Source organism: Calypte anna, chromosome 1 (assembly GCF_003957555.1).
Source record: "Calypte anna isolate BGI_N300 chromosome 1, bCalAnn1_v1.p, whole genome shotgun sequence".
NCBI lineage: Eukaryota > Metazoa > Chordata > Aves > Apodiformes > Trochilidae > Calypte > Calypte anna.
Window position 1 is genome coordinate 87,220,377 of NC_044244.1, and position 22,105 is coordinate 87,242,481.

The 22,105-nt window shown below is 47.8% G+C and overlaps 2 protein-coding genes across 2 annotated transcripts; both read right to left on the bottom strand.

Moving 5' to 3' along the window:
• Window positions 1-1,927: 1,927 nt before the first annotated feature.
• LOC115598510 (trypsin-like) lies at window positions 1,928-11,785 on the bottom strand. Its single transcript, XM_030453019.1, is given in 9 exon segments — window positions 1,928-2,181; window positions 2,883-3,016; window positions 3,597-3,768; window positions 3,770-3,854; window positions 4,271-4,355; window positions 4,358-4,427; window positions 4,429-4,453; window positions 10,712-10,783; window positions 11,757-11,785. Coding segments are annotated over 9 exon segments (822 nt in total). The 3' UTR covers window positions 1,928-2,031.
• A 3,979-nt stretch (window positions 11,786-15,764) lies between these two features.
• Window positions 15,765-19,175, bottom strand: LOC115598566 (trypsin I-P1-like). Its single transcript, XM_030453874.1, has 5 exons — window positions 19,091-19,175; window positions 18,258-18,429; window positions 17,467-17,720; window positions 16,760-16,896; window positions 15,765-16,015 (listed from the first exon to the last, which is right to left on the bottom strand). The coding sequence occupies exons 1-5, from the start codon at window positions 19,131-19,133 to the stop codon at window positions 15,866-15,868; spliced, it is 756 nt and encodes a 251-aa protein (XP_030309734.1). The 5' UTR covers window positions 19,134-19,175; the 3' UTR covers window positions 15,765-15,865.
• Window positions 19,176-22,105: the final 2,930 nt, after the last annotated feature.

A 22,105-nucleotide genomic window follows, 5' to 3' on the forward strand; every position in this document is an offset into this window, starting at 1 on the left:
ACCACTGGTGAGTCCCCGCCAATTCGATCAGCACCGTTCACCACCACTCTCTGGGCCCGGCCCTCCAGCAGTTCCTAACCCAGCACAGAGTGCTCCTGTCCAAGCTGTGAGCTGACAGCTTTTGCAGGAGAATGCTGTGGGAGAGGGTATCAAAGGCCTTCCAGAAGGCGAGGTAGACTCCATCCACATCTTTCCCCTCATCCACCAGGAGGTCACACGGTCACAGAAGGAGATCAGGTTGGTCAGACAGGACCTGCCCTTCCTAAACCCGTGCTTGTTGCATCTAATCCCTTGTCCATCCTGTAAGTGCTGTGTGATTGCACTGAGGATGAGCTGCTCCATAGCCCTGCCAGGCACTGAGGTCAGGCTAGCAGGCCTGTACCTCCCTGGGTCCTCCTTAAGGTCCTTTTTGTGAATTGGCGTGACATTCGCCAACTTCCAATCATCTGGGATGTCCCTGGTGAGCCAGAACTCTTGGTAAATAATAGACAGGGGCTTGGCGAGCTCTTCTGCCAGCTCCCTCATCACCGCTGGGTGGATCCCGTCTGGTCCCATGGATTTGTGGGGATCTCAGTAGGTCACTGACTGTTTCCCTCTGGATCACAGGCTGGCTGTTCACATTCTTGTGTCTTCTACAAGCTCCAGAAGCCAGCTGTTCTCAGGACAACCTGTCTTACTGTGGAAAACTGAGGCAAAGGTGTTAAATACCTCAGCCTTTTCTTCATCTTTGACAACTATATTCCCGCCCATGTCCAGTAAAGAATGGATGTTTTCCTTGCCCCTCCTTTTGCTATTGATGTATCTTTAGAAGGACTTTTTGTTATCCTTCACAGAGGTGGCGAGATTCAGTTCAGGTTGTGCCTTTGTCTCTCTAATTTTCTGTCTACACAGCCTAACTATATTCCTAAATTCTTCCTGAGTAGTTAGCCCTTTTTTCCATAATCGGTAGGCTCTCTTCTTTACCCTAATTTCTGTCAAAATCTCCCTGTTCAGCCAGACCGGTCGTCTTCCCCGCCGGCTCGCCTTTCGGCACACCGGGACAGCTGCTCCTGTGCTTTCAAAACTTGCTTCTTGAAGTACGTCCATCCCTCCTGGACCCCTTTGTTTTCCAGGGCTGTTTCCCCAGGGACACTCTGAACTAGTCTTCTGAGTAGGCCAAAATCTGCCCTCCAGAAGTCCAACGTAGAGGTTTTATTGAGGGCCCTCCTTGCATCCCTGGGTATTGAAAACTCTATTATTTCATGGTCCCTGCCTTTCCTCTGGTGTCTGATTTCTTTTAAATTTCTCCCCAGTCTCTGCTTTTTCTATCCCTTCATCTTTCTCAAATTCTTTCTTTCCCTTTTCCTTTTTAGGAGACAGCTACACAACCTATTGACAGCCTTTTCATGGATGTCAGCTCCAGTGCTGGTGGGGTTAGGAGGAGTTAAAACCAGAACCCAGGAACATCTCTGTCGTCTTGACCAGCATGCCCAGTTAACTGAGACAGAAGTATGGTCAGCAGCCCCAGTGACAGTTCTCTCATGAAGAGAACAAGGCCAAGCAAGAGGTTGTTTCATTCCCCAAGTAGAGTTCCCAGGGAGGTTCCACTGGTGAGTGTTCAGTCCTGTGGCTGGGGGTGGGAGTGTGGGTGATGGAGGGCATTGGTGTTGCTGTCTGCTGTTATGCACAGCAGGAGTTTGCTGCCTGAGTGATTCAGTGCAATCTCTCAGCTGTTTTAGGCAGCACCTGAATATGTGCAGCTAAACAGAAAAGATGTTCTGCGTGGGGCCACATGTAACTGACTGAAGCACTCCTGCAAAATGTTCCAAGATCTTGCTAGCTGGGTGACACGACTGCACTGACCAAATATTTTCTCCAGAGTGACATTCCCTGCCTCTGTCCTCCACATCCCAGCCTATGGAAGTACCCAGAGAAACGTTGCACAAAGAAAGGGTGCCAAAAGTCTTTATTTTTCGAAAATTTTCTATGTCAAATCCCAACATGGAAGAAAATGGTGAGGAGAAAAATCAGATCACATTGAAAGAGAGTGTCTCAGTTGGCAGAAATCGTGGATTTGATCCAGGAGACGTAATTGCAGACCTTGGTATAAACTCCGGGGTAGTCTTTCTGTGCACAGCCGATGCCCCAGGAAACAATGCCCTGGAGCTCCCCGTTGCAGACGACTGGGCCGCCGGAATCCCCCTGTGTACATAAAGGAGATGGAGAGTCAGGGAATGGCACCAGCAGAAGTGGTGAGCCAGGGATCCCAGAAACCACTGACATTCCAGGGAGCTCCAGTGAGCTTTTTCTACAGAGAAGTTCTACAAAGGTCCTTTATGATTACCACACGAGGCCTGATGCTATTGGACCTTACTTTAGCTCCACAAGGCACCACGGGAAAGGATGACTGAGCTGCCTGTCCTTGACAGATGCAATCTTTGGCAGATGCTTAGCATGTGTGTGCCTTAAACATTATTCTACACATTATTTCCATGGAGTTAAGCACACGTAAAACACAGAGCAGTTGTCAGGCACATTCCATTTCCAGGCTGCCTGGATCTTGGCATACTGGCTATTTCATTTCTGGTGACTCCAAGCTCTACAGTCATTGTGATTACCAGTGACTCTGTGGTTGCAGCTCTCCTTCCTTGTCAATAGCTTAAGGTACAGGAGGTATCACAGTCTGCTCATGAGAATTAGAGCAGAGGTATTTGTTGTCTGGACAAACAGTCAATGTGGTGTCTGCCCTGGTGTTCAAACACCAGTCTGCCCTGGTGTTCAAAACCACAAAGATTCAGAAATGCCAGTGCAGTGAGTATTGCAGATTCTGTGATATAATGGCCTCTCCTACTAGCAAAACGCTGAGGAGAAGCATATGGAAAAGGAGAGGCAAGATGTTTTACCTGGCAGGAGTCCTTCCCTCCCTCCAAGATCCTACACATATCATGTTTGGTAATTTGCCCAGGGTAGGCCTCAGAGCACTCGCTTGAGGAGAGTACAGGAGCCTCCAGGCACTGCAAAGTGTCCGGGTAGTTGTCTGCAAGAAAATAGAGAGAGATGGCTGATGACACCTCTGAGTTCATTTTCAGAGCTCAGAGAAAACCTTTCTTAGTAACTGAACATCTTGTTTTAGCAGTCATCATGTGTCCTCTGAACAGTAATCACAGCATGGTTTCCCGCTGTTTCGATGGACAGATTCTACCCATGGCCCCACCACTACATCACAGCCACGCTCATTTCTCTGATACCTAGAAAATGATTAATCAGTAAGGTTGAGGTAAGAGCCCCTTCTGGAAGTACCTATCCTGGAAATGCTGGAGACACCTGGGCCTTGGGAAAACCATTCTGTCCTCTGGTGCAGGTTTAGATGTTGGCAGTGGATTACACAGCAATCACCATGCACACTGGTGAATGACACTGAATGACTTAAGGAGTTCATGTTTGTAATGCTCCACAAGAGGAAGGAAATTCTCAAAGCTTCCCTTCCAAGCTGTTAAATGATCACTGTCCTACACAGGCCTGGCACTCCAGAAGCCCTGTCCCACAGCACTTCCCTGTGCTGCTTGGAGTCAGTTCTGAGGTGTTGGGGTGTTCCCTGTGCCCTCATGAATACTCACTGCCATTGCTGAGTGTGTTGCCCCAGCCAGAGATCAGACACGAGGTGCCTGCGGCCACACAGCTACTGGGCAGAGGAACTGTTTGGACAGATCGGTTGAGCTGGGCTGGTTTGGCAAGCTTGATGAGCATAATGTCATTGTCCAGTGTGCATAGCTGAAGCCAGCAGTGTGACGATGATTTGGGCTGAATTGATCAACTGCCTGTTGTCGATTCTGTGAGTTTCCAGGTTATGTTTCCCGAGCTGCACTTGGATGCGGCTGGAAAAGAGAAGGAATGGCATGGAATTTCCTGCTACAGACTGCTTAGGACAACCCCCCCTGTCACTGTACAGACTCTCTTTGTTTTATTGCTCTGGAAGAAGTTCCATATATACCAGAGCTTTATATAAACAGCAAGATTCATGATACTGCTTAAGAAATGAAAGCCCGTAAATTTGTTTCTAGACTATCAGAATGTCATTTGGGGAAGTGCTCTGCATTCACAGAAACATTTGTAAATCTGCAAACCCCCTTAGGACGTCTCAGCCCAGCCTACTGAATGAGCCACCCATGCCTTGGTTGGTCTTCTGTCCAGAATGGAGTCACTTCCATAGCTGGATCCCAGAGCTCAAGAATTTGGCTAAAAGTGAACTGGAGGCAAGGAATGGGTTAGAGAAGAATAAATTTTTTTCCACTCACGATTGTAGCAGTGAGCAGCTGACAGGACCCACTGGCTGTTGATGAGGGAACCTCCACAGAAGTGATACCCAGAATTGAGGACACCTGATAGGGAACAGCATTCTCTGCACAGGTGTAGCTCCCACAATCTTGTTCATCATCATCATCATTAGCATTGGGGGAAGGCAACTGGGAGGTAAGAAAGTGGTACATGTCAAACACCTGGCATAAGAACCTGATGTGTCCCTGTGGCTGACTGACTGAAGCCTCTGGCTTGTAGGCTCTACTTCTGTGTAAACTCATGTCAGCAGTGGTCTGCAAGTCTAATGCAGGTTTTCTGCTGCTCCTGAAAGAAAGGTGATCAGACTTCAGATGGTCATTCTCACATATCTGCATCTGAAAGCACTGCCTCCTAGTCCCAGGCTGAACTTAAGAACAAAGAATTATTCTTGCAGCAATGGAGCAAAGGTGTGTTTGTTCCAGGATCCTGTCTGCAGTAGTGGTCAGTAGTGGACAGAGCATAAGTGCCAAAAGCAAATGTGCTTGAGATATTTCCTTGGAGCACTCCCCCTTGCTCCAAAAACTGACAGCAGCTTTTAGGCGCTTCCTGATCCTGGGTGTTACCTTTCTACTTCCTTTAAGAGAGAGAGAGGAGAGAGAGTCTTTTTTGAAGTCACACTTTGTGACTTCAGGCTCTGATGAACAGACAGCAGTCTAAAGAAGATGCAGTGCTCTGCATTAAGACCTTTTGCAAGACAAAAACTCAACTTCACTTTGCCACAATAGACTACCTTGCAAATTTTGCTCAGAAAATGATCTTCCTTATAGATTGCAAACTAGAAGTAAAAAAATCCACTCACCAGCCACCCCAAACAAAGGTGATTGAAGAGGATGTATTTCATCATCTTGCCGCCAGCCTCAAGCCCAGACTGGTGGAGTGGAAGTGTGAGCGGCTAGAAATACATTTTTTGAAATGGTCTTATCTTTAGTCCAAGGTTTCCTCCAGATGGAAAGTACACAGTGGAAAATTTGAAGATCCAAACGTGTGCATTAACAGGCAGTGGTAGAAAGTACAAATAACAGTTAATTATAAACCTTTCTAAGATAGAGAGCTATTTTTAATTATTATTCCCGGGGACAGCCTTCAGTTTAAAAATATATTTGGGCTTTGGAAGATGTTTTGTTGTTTGTCTGTCTTGTTCTAATATGCAGCACCTGTTCATAGCAACTCCCCACTTCACTTGAGATCCCTCTGTGCTGATGGTGTCATTTTTATTCCAGAAGCTGAATATTGTAGGTAATGGACAGTAAAATGGTATGCATTTATTTTGGAAAGCAAAGCAAAAACTGAAAAAATCCAGAAACCAAAACAACAACAGGGAAAACCCAAAAAACAACAAAAAAACAAAATCCAAAATACCTCCTTAAAATTAAAATTTCCCAGTGTGGTTCTTAAGGTTATTTCAGAAATTTCTTTTTCTTGACTCGGGGCAGGATGGGTGGGTGCATCTGTCATACAGAACAAAGTGTTTTACCAAATGGTTATTCAAAATAATATCAGTAAGTGAGTACACTGTGCCCCGTGCCATGTCCCAAGTTTGAATTAGTTAAATGTGGGAATGTGCCATTTGTCTGTGATATGTACCATATCTCTTATCTGGGGAGCTACAGGCCAGTCAGTCTCCCCTCTGTGCCTGGCAAGATTGTGAACCAGGTCCCCCTGAAGGTTCTGGTAAGGCACGTGGGAAATGTGAAGGTGATTGGTAGCAGCCAGCTTGGCTTCACCAAGGGCAAATGGTGCTTGACAAATCTGATGGCCTTTAGCAATGGTGTCACATTAGTGGTGAAGAAGGTGAGAGCTACTGACGTCATCCAGTTGGACTTGTTCAACACTGTCCCACAAGACATCATGGTCTATCCATTGGAAAGATGGCAATGGATGGAACACTCAGTAGAAAAGAAATTGGCTGCATGAGAGAGTCAGAGACTCAGAGAGTCGTGGCCAATGGCTTGATGTCCAAATGGAGACAAACACAATCAGCGCAGTTCCCCAAGAGTCAGTACTGGGACCAGTGCCATGTGACGTCTCTGTTGAAGACATGGGCAGTGGATCAGATTGCACTCTCAACACATTTACTAATGAACCAAGCTGTGTTGTGTGGTTGACATGCTGGAGGGAAGGGAGGCTACCCAGAGAGACCTTGACAGCCCTGAGACGTGGGACCATGCAAGGTTCAGCAAGTTTAAAGGCAATGTCCTGCACCTGGGTTGGGGCAATTCCAGGAACAAATAAGGTGATGTGGCAAATGGATTGAGAGCAGCCCTGAGGAGAAAAACTTGGGGGTGCTGGGTCCTGAAAAGCTGAACACGAGACAGCTATGTGCACTTGCAGCCCACAAACCCAACTGTATTCCGGGCTGCATCATCCAGTGATGCCCAGAGCAGGAAACGTCTCTGGATGGCCCTGGTGACCAGGACAAGGACCAGGATGAGAAAGTCCCAATGAGTTTCAGAAGGGCTTGTCAGGACTTCCACTCTTTTCTAACATCTGGTCTGGCCCACCCACTGCATCCTCCGCTGCTTGCCACAAGACAACCGCCCTGACTTACTCAGTCTTCTTTATCTTCAGAGCTGCTGAAGAGCAGAAGAGATTGGAATGTCCCAGGAGAATGTTTAAGGAAATGTTGACAGTCCAGCCAGGACAGAAGCTAAGGCATCCTTCCTCGAGTGTGAGGCATAGGCATGGCCAGGTGTTCTCCAGTGCTTACTGTACCTGTGGCTAGCGGGAGATGCTGTCTGGCACATAAGTGAACTCTGCAACTCCCAAGTCTCCACCTGTTAATGCAGAGGCTCCTGCTCAGCACCTCTGTACAGTTCTCCTCAGGCCTTTCACTGAACTCAGCAAAACAGGGAAACATGGAAGTGGGTGACACCCCACTAACCTTCTCAAGCCTGGCAGAATTACCACCAGGGATCTCAGCCCATTCCCAGTTTTTTCACTTCTCTAGGTTTGCCCCACTCAGGAGAGGCCATGTGGATGTCCTTCTAAGCACAGACAACCGAGGGCACAGGGGAGAGGATCTTAGTGGCTTGAATCTCTGGAGCCTGTGCATAGAGCAGCAGAGAGGTATCACTGGTAGAGCATGAGGAAAAAAAATTGCACTGTAGAGCTGCTTTCCAGGCAGCTGCATTCCAGCATCACCCCACACTCTGCTCTGGAGGACAAGCTCAGCCCTGCCCGATAAATAAACCACCGTGGGCCCCAGGTCCCAGGGAGGAACAGACTCTCAAGGAACTTGGGCTCCTCTCTGTCAGCAAGTGGGCAAAGGCTGAGGATGCTGAACTCCTCCTGCCCTCTACTTGATTTCTGTACTCACAATACTGAAAAAAGAACCAGCCATGGCTGGTGGAGAGAGGGAACATTCATGGGAAAATGCAAGTGACTTATACGTTTCCTTCACACCTCATTCCTCCAGCTCTCAAGGAAGAAACAGAACACTCAGCATTCCTCTTCCTTGCACACACTCAGGCTCCCATGGAACCTCACCACAGCTCTGTCCATGCAGCTCTGTCTTTCTCTGCTCTCTCTCCCTCCACATCTCTGCAGGGTTTATACTTTCCTGTGACTGTGTGCATCACTGCCCAGTGCTCCTAGACAGCCAATCCTCTCACTTTTCATGTCCTGCCCAGCCCACTGTGTCTCATCTGCACTCACTGCTTCCTCTTCCCAGATCTCTAGACAGCTTCAAAAGGCAGGTCCCTGAAAGGAACAGTTTTTTCCCCATGGTTCCCCTCTGGTTCTTGATGGCCATGCTGGCCCCTGTGGGTAAGTGAACTCAACTCACTGCTGAGCCACTGTACCGATTCCACTGTGGCTGTCCCAGCTGCATGCCCAGTGGCTGGCAGTGCCTTCATTCCTCAAGCTTCCTGTGCTGAGCGTGGGCAGTGAAAGAGGAATCCCTGAAACTCCTACATGGCTGTTTTGTTTTTTTTCCTTCCATCCTCAAATTGTTCAGGGTTTTTGGACACAAACCCAGGATTGTTTCTCTGTCTACTGGAGAGACTGTAAACTCACCTGCTGATCTGAAGATCAGTCCTATCTCTTTTGCTGCTCTCCAGCCCATCCTCTCCTCCTTACCCTTTCTCTACCAACCCATGGTGCCTACTTCATGTTCTTCCACTTGTTTCTTTCTCCTCAACACTCCTCTTTTTTCTTCCAGCATGGACTCTGGAACAGTCCCCAGACACAGTGGTACGACAAGACCAATCTGTAAGTCTGAGCTGTTCCCAAAAGAAATCCTCCAGCACAGTTATATCCTGGTACAAGATGCCATTGGGGAAGGACTCCAGGATGATCCTAGTGGCTTCTGCAATAGTAAGTAGTAAAGCAGATATTGAGGAGGACTTCCGAAGCCATTTCAAGAGCAGTGGGATACAAGAACAAAATGACCCTCTTGATAGATCATGCCTTTCTCAATGACTCTGGCACTTATTACTGTGCTGAAGATGGTGCACACTGGTTGAGTACAAACCTCCCTCTGCACAAAAGGGAACTGCTTTCCTCCTCCTTGGTGCTGCACAAGGCAGGATGGTGCCTTTCCACTCATTGCCTCCTTCGCTTCTTAGCCTTCCCTTCCTCCTCAGATTCTGTGAGGTTTTTATCCTGCTTTCCTTACACATGGCCTTCTCAAGCTCTGAGCATGACCCAACATAGATGGCCTGTTTGAGAGCACCAACTGCTCGAATACCGTGTGCTTTGCAAGGCTCCCAGTGCCCTGCACTGACACCTCCATCTTTCCCAGGCAACAGGACAAGGCAGCACAGGGATAAGCAGAGGAGGTTCCATGTTGCAGCGTGCAGGGTTTGGAGTGTGAGGGTGTCTAGAGAAATGGCTCAGCTGACAGGCACAGACACAAACACACATTCCCGAGCTCTCTTTCTGTTCCCCCTTTGGTGCCCCTTTGTGCATCCCTGTGCTGTGCACACACTCAGCACCCACACAGCCCCACCATGCTCAAACGATAACTCTTATCTCCCAGGGGAGGTTTAGGTTAGATATTAGAAAGAATTTCTTCACGGAGAGGGTGATTAGGCTATGGAATGGACTGCCCGGTGAGGTGGTAGATTCTCCGTCCCTGGAGACATTTAAAAAAAGACTGGATGTGGCACTCAGTGCCATGGTCTAGCAACTGCTCCGGTGGGTCAAGGTTGGACTAGATGATCTCTGAGGTCCCTTCCAACCCGGCTAATTCTATGATTCTATGATTCTATGATTCCCATCTCTGCATACACACACACACACTCACACACAGAAGGAAGGCAGGGGAGCATGGTACATGCACCTCCTGTCCATGTGCAGTTGTCATTCCCACTGTTCCCAGCAGCCAGCTCTCTTCTAGCATTAAGGCTCACTCTCACTACCCTGCCCACCTGCAAACAGTTGTCTCTTCCTCTCTCAGCCTTTCCCCTTGACCACATCTCTGTGCTCTGTTGCCACCACGAGCAGGTTGCTGGAAGGAGGTGGACTTTCTCCATGGTTCTCCAGTGGTTCCTTGGGGCCACCCCACACCCCTGTGGGCCCCTGTGGGCAAGTGAGCTTCCATTTCACTTGGGCAGCTGCACTGGACCCCACTGCTGCTGGCCTGTTCCCCAGATTTCCAGACAGAGAATGGGCAATGAATAAGAAGAGCTTCCCTGCAAGCTCTTTAACATGGAAAAATCTACGGACCTTACATTACTTTTTCTGTCTCATTATAACACTTCAGCTGAGAGCACAAAAGTAATTACTTTTCAAAACAAATTTCTATTGTATTTTCAAACTGGTTTTGTTTTTGTGGTTTCTTCTCCTGTGTTTCTCTTTCAGAGAAACAGAATGTCAGGTCCCACAGCTTACTGATATCTTATGCCACCCACCCGTGTCATGTGTCCGCTTCATCTCTTTCCCTTCTCTTTCCAAGCCAGAATCTTCAGCAACTGCCAGACATAATTGCCAAGTGGGAGACTCTGTGACTGAACTGTTCTCAAAAAGGAATGCAATGCTTGATCATATTCTGGTGTAAGTTACCCACAGGAAACTGCCACTCTGCAGTTGCTTGAGTTGCTTGATCAGAAGGTGTCACAGCAGAAATAGAAGAAATTCAGAAACCAATTCCAGAGTAATGGGACTAAGGGCAACAGCTGTGAAGATAGATCATGCCCTAATCAATGACTGGGAAAATATTTCATGTGCGAGCAAGACTCACAGTAACTCCAAAGGCTGGAGCAGCATAGCTCCATGCAAATGGGAATGCACTCCCAACACACACACAGCCTGTATGTTGACAGTACCTCATTTTCTCCTCCTGTCCTCCAGCTTCTGGACTACCAGTGGTATCATCTCTCTCGTCTCCTGCCTGGTCTCTAGTTTCTTTCCTATTCTTCTCATCTCTGAATACTGTGTTCAGTTTTTGGACCCTTACTTTATCTCAGCGGTCAGGGCAACCAAAAGCCAGGAGAACAGAATGTTGCTCTCTGTTACCACCTCCACCCTCCTAGGGGAAGAGCAAAAAGGGATAAAGAAAATAGACTTAAAGTTGAAGTTAAAACTAGAGCAGATAGTATACATGGGATGAGGAACACGTATTTACAAAACCATTGCAGATATGAGTGTCCTTCAGTCCTTTGTGGCAGGGGCCTTACTCAGGAAAAAGGGTCCACTGCTCTTCCAGCATCTGATGGACTGGGATTCTGCGAGCACATGGTGAGCTGATGACAAGCAGGAGACTCTCTCAAAAACATCTGAGTGCAGGGAATCATCAAAGAAGAGAGCACGAAAGGGGAGACTTCCAGCCCTCTGGACTTTTATAGAGCATAGCAGGAAATGGGAGGGAATACTAAGCTCTTCCTGTTCTATCCCTGAGCTCCTTCGGTGTCCTAAAATCTCCTCTCTCTAGGTCCCCATAGTGATACCATAATATTAGCTTGACCTCATTCAAGCCATAACACACTACAAGAGAGGTGTGGAGGTGGCTACAGCTACAGCAGGTGCTAAAGCTCAGGAAGAGTCCATAGCATAAGTCTTATGAGATGCATTGAGGAAACTGGAATATTTTAGTTTGGAGAAAAGGAGGCTCAGGGGAGACCTTATTGCTCTTCTACAGCTACATGGAAGGAGTTGTGGCCAGGTGGGTATAAGTTCTCTCCCCACAAGTAGCAAGCCACAACAAGAAGAAATGGCCTCAAGATGGACCTCAAGAGGGAGAGGTTTATTATTTGATATTAGAAAAAAAATCTTTACCTGAAAATGCTTGTCAGGCACTGGAATTGGCTGCCCATGGAAGTGATCAAATTGCGATCCTGCAGGTATTTAAAAGCTGTGTACATCTGGTACTTAAGGCTATGGTTTAGTGGTGGATTGTCAGTGTGCTAGGTAAACAGTTGACTTCATCATAAAGGTTTTTTCAAACAAAAACAATTCTATGATTCTAAGAATCACCTCTTGATCCTCTTTCCTGTTGTACTCACTGCCTTTCCTCATGTGCCTCATCTGCCATCCGTAGACTGCTTCTCACTTTACTCCTCTGTTCTCTTTCACTCTGTCCCATTAACCTTGCTTTGCTGTCTCTCTCACACCTGTCCCTCTCCTATTCCTTCATCTTCCTCCATTTCTTCTCCCTTTCAGCCTGTGAAAGTTACTCACAGGTAAGCAGGATGTGGAATAATTTCACACATTCCCATCTCTTAACTTTTCTGGATTTGTGAGTTTTTTTCATCCCCTTCCACCTCAATCAAACAGGAGCAAAGGAAAAATACTGAAGAATTAAAGGCAAATAAATCACACACACTATCATCAGCTTGTTTCAGGTCACAGTTAAAAAACTGTGTTTTTTAACCATGTTTAAAAACTGTGCTTTGGTGTGGCTATTTTTAGTTGCATTTGTTTAAGATCTGTTTTAGAAAATGTCTCTCATTTGATTGAGTTGCCTTTACCTCATGCTTAATTTTTCATGTTATCAATCATGTGACTCATACACTTCAACTTCCCTGTATGTTCTCAGTTTTCTTGCAAAAAATCAGAGCACCATCAGCACAGCAGCTGCTCCCTGAGGTTCTCTTCTAGGTTCTGACCACGCATCTGTTCACAGTACCAATGCCTCCCATCTGACAATTGATGTAGAGTTGTCCTGGAGGGAAGTCAAAAGTGTGGAAGTGTCTGGTGGGCAGTTGGTGGCAACTGTCCTCCAACTTCTTCTTCTCCTTTCCACTACCATGCAAGGCTGAGATATCAATCACCCTCTACTCACGGTGATCAGGGAGGGAGAACCTGTGATACACAAATGCTTCCAGGTAAGAACTTTCTCTCCTGATGAAGGGAAGGATGCCACACTACAGCTCAAAGCTGTTCCTGAAAAAGGGCAGGTGCTGAGCAGGAACTCAGCAAGTACTTCCAAATCAAAGGGACACACATCTACTGTCTGATCTTGTTGTATACTGTGCCTTCCTCAATGACTCAGGCACCTATTGGTTTCCTCAGAGATATTTTAGCAACAAAACTTCTGAGTGAGACAGATACAAACTTCTCTCTGGGTGTCTTGTTCCTTTGTGACCTGCTCTTCTCCTGTCATAGAATCATAGAATCACAGAATCATCTGGTTGAAGGATCTCTGAGATCATCAAGTCCAATCCTTGATCCCCTACCTCTGCGGTTACCAGACCATGGCAATGAGTGTCACATCCAGTCTCTTTTTAAATATCTCCAGGGATGGAGAATTCACTACTTCCCTGGGCAGCCCCATTCCAATGCTTGATCACCCTCTCCAGAAGAAATTCTTTCTAATATCTAACCTAAACCTCCCTTGGCACAACTTGAGACCATGCCCTCTTCTTCTACTGATAGTTGCCTAGGAGAAGAGAGCGACGCCCCCCTGGCTACCCCCTCCTTTCAGGGAATTGTAGAGAGTGATGAGGTCTCCCCTGAGCCTCCTCTGCTCCAGACTGAACACCCCCAGCTCCCTCAGCCCCCCTCACAGGCTTGTGCTGGATCCTCACAGCCACCTTGCTCTTCTCTGACCTGCTCCAGCACCCTCAATCTCCTTCCTGAACTGAGGGGCCCAGAACTGGACACAGGACTCAAGCTGTGGCCTCACCAGCGCTGAGTACAGGCCAGAATCCCTTCCCTGGACCTGCTGGCCACACTGTTTCTGATCCAGGCCAGGATGCCACTGGCCTTCTTGGCCACCTGGGCACACTGCTGGCTCATGTTCAGCTTCCTGTCAATCCAGACTCCCAGGTCCCTCTCTGTCTGGCCACTCTCCAACCACTCTGTTCCCAGCCTGGAGTTCCCCATGGGGTTGTTGTGCCAAAGTGAGGACCCGGCACTTGGCCGTGTTGAACCTCATCCCGTTGGAATCATCCCAACTCTCCAGTCTGTCCAGGTCCCTCTGCAGAGCCCTCCTGCCTTCCAGCTGACCCATACTCCTCGCCAACTGGGTGTCAGCTATAAATTTGCTGATGATGGACTCAATTCCCTCATCTAAATCATCAGTGAAGATATCAAACAGAACTGTCCCAGCACTGATTCCCTGGGGGACGCCCACTGGTGAGTGCCCGCCAGTTGGATCAGCCCCATTCAGCACCACTCTCTGGGGGCCTCCAGCCACTTTCCTAACCCAGCACAGAGTGCTCCTGTCCAAGCTGTGAGCTGACAGCTTTTCCAGGAGAATGCTGTGGGAAAGATGGTGTGCAAGGCCTTACTGAAGTCCAGGTAGACTCCATCTACAGCCTTCCCCTCATCCAGCAGGTGCGTCAACCTGAGCATAAAAGAGATCAGGTTGGTCAGACAGAACCTGCCATTCTTAACCCTGGTGCTGGCTGGGTCGCATTCCCCTGTCCATCCTGAGGTGCTGTGGTGATTGCTCTCAGAATGATGTGTACCATAATCCTGCCAGGCACTGAGGTCAGGCTGACAGGCCTGGATTTTCCCGGGTCCTCCTTCTGGTCTTTTTTGTGGATTGGTGTGACATTCGCCAACTTCCAATCATCTGGGATGTCCCCGGTGAGCCAGGACTCTTGGTAAATAATAGACAGGGGCTTGGCAAGCTCTTCTGCCAGCTCCCTCATCACCGTTGGGTGGATCCCGTCTGGTCCCATGGATTTGTGGGGATACAAGCAGCTCAGTAGGTCACTGACTGTTTCCTTCTGGATCACAGGTGGGCTGTTCAGATTCCTCTCTCTTTCTACAAGCTCCAGAAGCCAGCTGTTCTCAGGACAACCTGTCTTACTGTGGAAAACTGAGGCAAAGGTGTTAAATACCTCAGCCTTTTCTTCATCTTTGACAACTATATTCCCGCCCATGTCCAGTAAAGAATGGATGTTTTCCTTGCCCCTCCTTTTGCTATTGATGTATCTTTAGAAGGACTTTTTGTTATCCTTCACAGAGGTGGCGAGATTCAGTTCAGGTTGTGCCTTTGTCTCTCTAATTTTCTGTCTACACAGCCTAACTATATTCCTAAATTCTTCCTGAGTAGTTAGCCCTTTTTTCCATAATCGGTAGGCTCTCTTCTTTACCCTAATTTCTGTCAAAATCTCCCTGTTCAGCCAGACCGGTCGTCTTCCCCGCCGGCTCGCCTTTCGGCACACCGGACAGCTGCTCCTGTGCTTTCAAAACTTGCTTCTTGAAGTACGTCCATCCCTCCTGGACCCCTTTGTTTTCCAGGGCTGTTTCCCCAGGGACACTCTGAACTAGTCTTCTGAGTAGGCCAAAATCTGCCCTCCAGAAGTCCAACGTAGAGGTTTTATTGAGGGCCCTCCTTGCATCCCTGGGTATTGAAAACTCTATTATTTCATGGTCCCTGCCTTTCCTCTAGTGTCTGATTTCTTTTAAATTTCTCCCCAGTCTCTGCTTTTTCTATCCCTTCATCTTTCTCAAATTCTTTCTTTCCCTTTTCCTTTTTAGGAGACAGCTACACAACCTATTGACAACCTTTTCATGGATGTCAGCTCCAGTGCTGGTGGGGTTAGGAGGAGTTAAAACCAGAACCCAGGAACATCTCTGTCGTCTTGACCAGCATGCCCAGTTAACTGAGACAGAAGTATGGTCAGCAGCCCCAGTGACAGTTCTCTCATGAAGAGAACAAGGCCAAGCAAGAGGCTGTTTCATTCCCCAAGTAGAGTTCCCAGGGAGGTTCCACTGGTGAGTGTTCAGTCCTGTGGCTGGGGGTGGGAGTGTGGGTGATGGAGGGCATTGGTGTTGCTGTCTGCTGTTATGCACAGCAGGAGTTTGCTGCCTGAGTGATTCAGTGCAATCTCTCAGCTGTTTTAGGCAGCACCTGAATATGTGCAGCTAAACAGAAAAGATGTTCTGCATGGGGCCACATGTAACTGACTGAAGCACTCCTGCAAAATGTTCCAAGATCTTGCTAGTTGGGTGACACGACTGCACTGACCAAATATTTTCTCCAGAGTGACATTCCCTGCCTCTGTCCTCCACATCCCAGCCTATGGAAGTACCCAGAGAAACGTTGCACAAAGAAAGGGTGCCAAAAGTCTTTATTTTTCGAAAATTTTCTATGTCAAATCCCAACATGGAAGAAAATGGTGAAGAGAAAAATCAGATCACATTGAAAGAGAGTGTCTCAGTTGGCAGAAATCGTGGATTTGATCCAGGAGACGTAATTGCAGACCTTGGTATAAACTCCGGGGTAGCCTTTCCGCGCACAGCCGATGCCCCAGGAAACAATGCCCTGGAGCTCCCCGTTGCAGACGACTGGGCCGCCGGAATCCCCCTGTGTACATAAAGGAGATGGAGAGTCAGGGAATGGCACCAGCAGAAGTGGTGAGCCAGGGATCCCAGAAACCACTGACATTCCAGGGAGCTCCAGTGAGCTTTTTCTACAGAGAAGTTCTACAAAGGTCCTTTATGATTACCACACGAGGCCTGATGCTATTGGACCTTACTTTAGCTCCACAAGGGCACCACGGGAAAGGATGACTGAGCTGCCTGTCCTTGACAGATGCAATCTTTGGCAGATGCTTAGCATGTGTGTGCCTTAAACATTATTCTACACATTATTTCCATGGAGTTAAGCACACGTAAAACACAGAGCAGTTGTCAGGCACATTCCTTTTCCAGGCTGCCTGGATCTTGGCATACTGGCTATTTCATTTCTGGTGGCTCCAGAATTGATATTTGCATCCCCAGCTCTCCAGTCATCGTGATAAACCAATGACTCTGTGGTGCAGCTCTCCTTCCTTTTCAATAACCTAAGGTAGAGGAGGCAGCAGAGTCTGCTCATGGAGAGTTAGAGCAGAGGTATTTGTTGTCTGGACAAACAGTCAATGTGACTGAGTGGAAAAATCATAGCCTGAGTCAATAAGCAACCTTGACCCCAAGTCTGCCCTGGTGTTCAAAACCACAAGATTCAGAAATGCCAGTGCAGTGAGTATTGCAGATTCTGTGATATAATGGCCTCTCCTACTAGCAAAACGCTGAGGAGAAGCATATGGAAAAGGAGAGGCAGATGTTTTACCTGGCAGGAGTCTTTCCCTCCCTCCAAGAATCCTACACATATCATGTTCTGGGTAATTTGCCCAGGATAGGCTTTGGAGCACTCGCTTGAGGAGAGTACAGGAGCCTTCAGGCACTGCAAAGTGTCCGGGTAGTTGTCTGCAAGAAAATAGAGAGAGATGGCTGATGACACCTCTGAATTCATTTCAGAGCTCAGAGAAAACCTTTCTTAGTAACTGAACATCTTGTTTTAGCAGTCATCATGTGTCCTCTGAACAGTAATCACAGCATGGTTTCCCGCTGTTTCGATGGAACAGATTCTACCCATGGCCCCACCACTACATCACAGCCACACTCATTTCTCTGATACCTAGAAAATCATTAATTGGTAAGGTTGAGGTAAGAGCCACTCTTGTAGTACCTCTCCTGGAGTGCTGGAGGACACCTGGGCCTTGGGAAAACCATCCTGTCTTCTGGTGCAGGTTTAGATGTTGGCAGTGGATTACACAGCAATCACTATGCACACTGGTGAGTGACTTAAGGGAGTTCATGTTTGTAATGCTCCACAAGAGGAAGGAAATTCTCAAGGCTTGCCTTCCGAGCTGTTAAATGATCACTGTCCTACACAGGCCTGGCACTCCAGAAGCCCTGTCCCACAGCACTTCCCTGTGCTGCTTGGAGTCAGTTCTGAGGTGCTGGGGTGTTCCCTGTGCCCTCATGAATACTCACTGCCATTGCTGAGTGTGTTGCCCCAGCCAGAGATCAGACACGAGGCGCCCGCGGCCACACAGCTCTTGGGCAGGGGAACTGTTTGGACAGATCGGTTGAGCTGGGCTGGTTTGGCAAGCTTGATGAGCATAATGTCATTGTCCAGTGTGGCAGAGCTGAAGCCAGAGTGACGGATGATTTTGGCTGAATTGATCAGCTGCTGTGTCGATTCTGTGAGTTCCAGGTTATGTTTCCCGAGCTGCACTTGGATGCGGCTGGAAAAGAGAAGGAATGGCATGGAATTTCCTGCTACAGACTGCTTAGGACAAGCCCCCCTGTCACTGTACAGACTCCCTTCAACATTGCTATGGTAGCAGCTGTTTTCATGCAGGTTATCATTCTTGTCATGAAATAAACCCTAATGACCCACACTGAGAGCTTACCCACTGCCAACACACGTACCGGATTTCTATGGCTTTGTTTTCTTGAGCTGGGACAAATTACATATATACCAGTGCTTTATAAAAACAGCAAGATTCATGCTACTTCTGTGAACTGAAAGTCCATAATTTGTTTCTAGACTATCAGAATGTCATTTGGGGAAGTGCTCTGCATTCACAGAAACATTTGTCAATCTGCAAACCCCCTTAGGACGTCTCAGCCCAGCCTACTGAATGAGCCACCCATGCCTTGGTTGTCTTCTGTCAGAATGGAGTCACTTCCATAGCTGGATCCCAGAGCTCAGAATTTGTGCTAAAAGTGAACTGGAGGCAAGGAATGGGTTAGAGAAGAATAAATTTTTTTCCACTCACGATTTGTAGCAGTGAGCAGCTGACAGGACCCACTGGCTGTTGATGAGGGAACCTCCACAGAAGTGATACCCAGAATTGAGGGACACCTGATAGGGAACAGCATTCTCTGCACAGGTGTAGCCTCCCACAATCTTGTCATCATCATCATCATTAGCATTGGTGGGGAAGGCAACTGGGAGGTAAGAAGTGGTACATGTCAACACCTGGCATAAGACACCTGATGTGTCCCTGTGGCTGACTGACTGAAGCCTCTGGCTTGTAGGCTCTACTTCTGTGTAAACTCATGTCAGCAGTGGTCTGCAAGTCTAATGCAGGTTTTTCTGCTGCTCCTGAAAAGAAGGTGATCAGACTCAGATGGTCATCTCACATATCTGCATCTGAAGCACTGCCTCCTAGTCCCAGGCTGAACTTAAGAACAAAGAATTATTCTTGCAGCAATGGAGCAAAGGTGTGTTTGTTCCAGGATCCTGTCTGCAGTAGTGGTCAGTAGTGGACAGAGCATAAGTGCAAAGCAAATGTGCTGAGATATTTCCTTGGAGCACTCCCCCTTGCTCCAAAAACTGACAGCAGCTTTAGGGCTTCCTGATCCTGGGTGTTACCTTTCTACTTCCTTAAGAGAGAGAGAGAGAGAGAGAGTCTTTTTTGAAGTCACACTTTGTGACTCAGGCTCTGATGAACAGACAGCAGTCTAAAGAAGATGCAGTGCTCTGCATTAAGACCTTTTGCAAGACAAAACTCAACTTCACTTTGCCACAATAGACTACCTTGCAAATTTGCTCAGAAAATGATCTTCCTTATAGATTGCAAAACTAGAAGTAAAAAAATCCACTCACCAGCCACCCCAACAAAGGTGATGAAGAGGATGTATTTCATCATCTTGCCGCAGCCTCAAGCCCAGACTGGTGGAGTGGAAGTGTGAGCGGCTAGAAATACATTTTTTGAAATGGTCTTATCTTTAGTCCAAGGTTTCCTCCAGATGGAAAGTACACAGTGGAAAATTTGAAGATCCAAACGTGTGCATTAACAGGCAGTGGTAGAAAGTACAAATAACAGTTAATTATAAACCTTTCTAAGATAGAGAGCTATTTTTAATTATTATTCCCGAGGACAGCCTTCAGTTTAAAAATATATTTGGGCTTTGGAAGATGTTTTGTTGTTTGTCTGTCTTGTTCTAATATGCAGCACCTGTTCATAGCAACTCCCCACTTCACTTGAGATCCCTCTGTGCTGATGGTGTCATTTTTATTCCAGAAGCTGAATATTGTAGGTAATGGACAGTAAAATGGTATGCATTTATTTTGGAAAGCAAAGCAAAAACTGAAAAAATCCAGAAACCAAAACAACAACAGGGAAAACCCAAAAAAACAACAAAAAACCAAAATCCAAAATACCTCCTTAAAATTAAAATTTCCCAGTGTGGTTCTTAAGGTTATTTCAGAAATTTCTTTTTCTTGACTCGGGGCAGGATGGGTGGGTGCATCTGTCATACAGAACAAAGTGTTTTACCAAATGGTTATTCAAAATAATATCAGTAAGTGAGTACACTGTGCCCCGTGCCATGTCCCAAGTTTGAATTAGTTAAATGTGGGAATGTGCCATTTGTCTGTGATATGTACCATATCTCTTATCTGGGGAGCTACAGGCCAGTCAGTCTCCCCTCTGTGCCTGGCAAGATTGTGAACCAGGTCCCCCTGAAGGTTCTGGTAAGGCACGTGGGAAATGTGAAGGTGATTGGTAGCAGCCAGCTTGGCTTCACCAAGGGCAAATGGTGCTTGACAAATCTGATGGCCTTTAGCAATGGTGTCACATTAGTGGTGAAGAAGGTGAGAGCTACTGACGTCATCCAGTTGGACTTGTTCAACACTGTCCCACAAGACATCATGGTCTATCCATTGGAAAGATGGCAATGGATGGAACACTCAGTAGAAAAGAAATTGGCTGCATGAGAGAGTCAGAGACTCAGAGAGTCGTGGCCAATGGCTTGATGTCCAAATGGAGACAAACACAATCAGCGCAGTTCCCCAAGAGTCAGTACTGGGACCAGTGCCATGTGACGTCTCTGTTGAAGACATGGGCAGTGGATCAGATTGCACTCTCAACACATTTACTAATGAACCAAGCTGTGTTGTGTGGTTGACATGCTGGAGGGAAGGGAGGCTACCCAGAGAGACCTTGACAGCCCTGAGACGTGGGACCATGCAAGGTTCAGCAAGTTTAAAGGCAATGTCCTGCACCTGGGTTGGGGCAATTCCAGGAACAAATAAGATGATGTGGCAAATGGATTGAGAGCAGCCCTGAGGAGAAAAACTTGGGGGTGCTGGGTCCTGAAAAGCTGAACACGAGACAGCTATGTGCACTTGCAGCCCACAAACCCAACTGTATTCCGGGCTGCATCATCCAGTGATGCCCAGAGCAGGAAACGTCTCTGGATGGCCCTGGTGACCAGGACAAGGACCAGGATGAGAAAGTCCCTATGAGTTTCAGAAGGGCTTGTCAGGACTTCCACTCTTTTCTAACATCTGGTCTGGCCCACCCACTGCATCCTCCGCTGCTTGCCACAAGACAACCGCCCTGACTTACTCAGTCTTCTTTATCTTCAGAGCTGCTGAAGAGCAGAAGAGATTGGAATGTCCCAGGAGAATGTTTAAGGAAATGTTGACAGTCCAGCCAGGACAGAAGCTAAGGCATCCTTCCTCGAGTGTGAGGCATAGGCATGGCCAGGTGTTCTCCAGTGCTTACTGTACCTGTGGCTAGCGGGAGATGCTGTCTGGCACATAAGTGAACTCTGCAACTCCCAAGTCTCCACCTGTTAATGCAGAGGCTCCTGCTCAGCACCTCTGTACAGTTCTCCTCAGGACTTACACTGAACTCAGCAAAACAGGGAAACATGGAAGTGGGTGACACCCCACTAACCTTCTCAAGCCTGGCAGAATTACCACCAGGGATCCCAGCCCATTCCCACTTGTTCCTCCTTCCCTCTCTCAAGGCACAGGGACTGCAGTTCCTTTGAGGAGGGAAAGGGGCTATGAGCAGGGCTTGGCATAGAGAAGACATCTGTCCTTTGTAGCCTGGCTTCCTTCCACCCATGCCACTCTCCCTGCTGTTCATCCCTGTGCTCACTGGGTTACCCAACCACTCTGTGCTGAGTTTGCCCCACTCAGGAGAGGCCATGTGGATGTCCTTCTGAGCGCAGACACCCGAGGGCGCAGGGGAGAGGATCTCAGTGGCTTGACTCTCTGGAGCCTGTGCACAGAGCAGCAGAGAGGTGTCACTGGTAGAGCATGAGGAAAGGAAATTGCACTGTACAGCTGCTTTCCAGGCAGCTGCATCCCAGCATCACCCCACACTCTGCTCTGGAGGACAAGCTCAGCCCTGCCAGATAAATAAACAACCTTGGGCAGGCTGATTCACAGGGCAGAGGGCCAGTGACACACACGGTCTCAGACCCTGAGCAGTACTTGAACTTGTCAGCCAAAGTGTGCTCCTGAATCAGAGATGGCAGAAGCTCCTGCTCCAGAGGCAGCACAAGGCTGAGACACCAAGGGCTGCCCAGCTTGGCCCCAGGTCCCAGAGAGAAACAGACTCTGAAGGAACTTGGGCTCCTCTCTGTCAGCACATGGGCAAAGGCTGAGGATGCTGAACACCTCCTGTCCTCCATATTATTTCTGTGCTCACAGTACTGAAAAAAGAACCAGCCATGGCTGGTGGAGAGAGGGAACATTCATGGGAAAATGCAAGTGACCTATGTGTGTTCTTCACACCTCATTCCTCCAGCTCTCAAGGACTTCACAAGGAAGAAAGAGAACACTCAGCTTTCCTCTTCCTTGCACACACTCAGGCTCCCATGG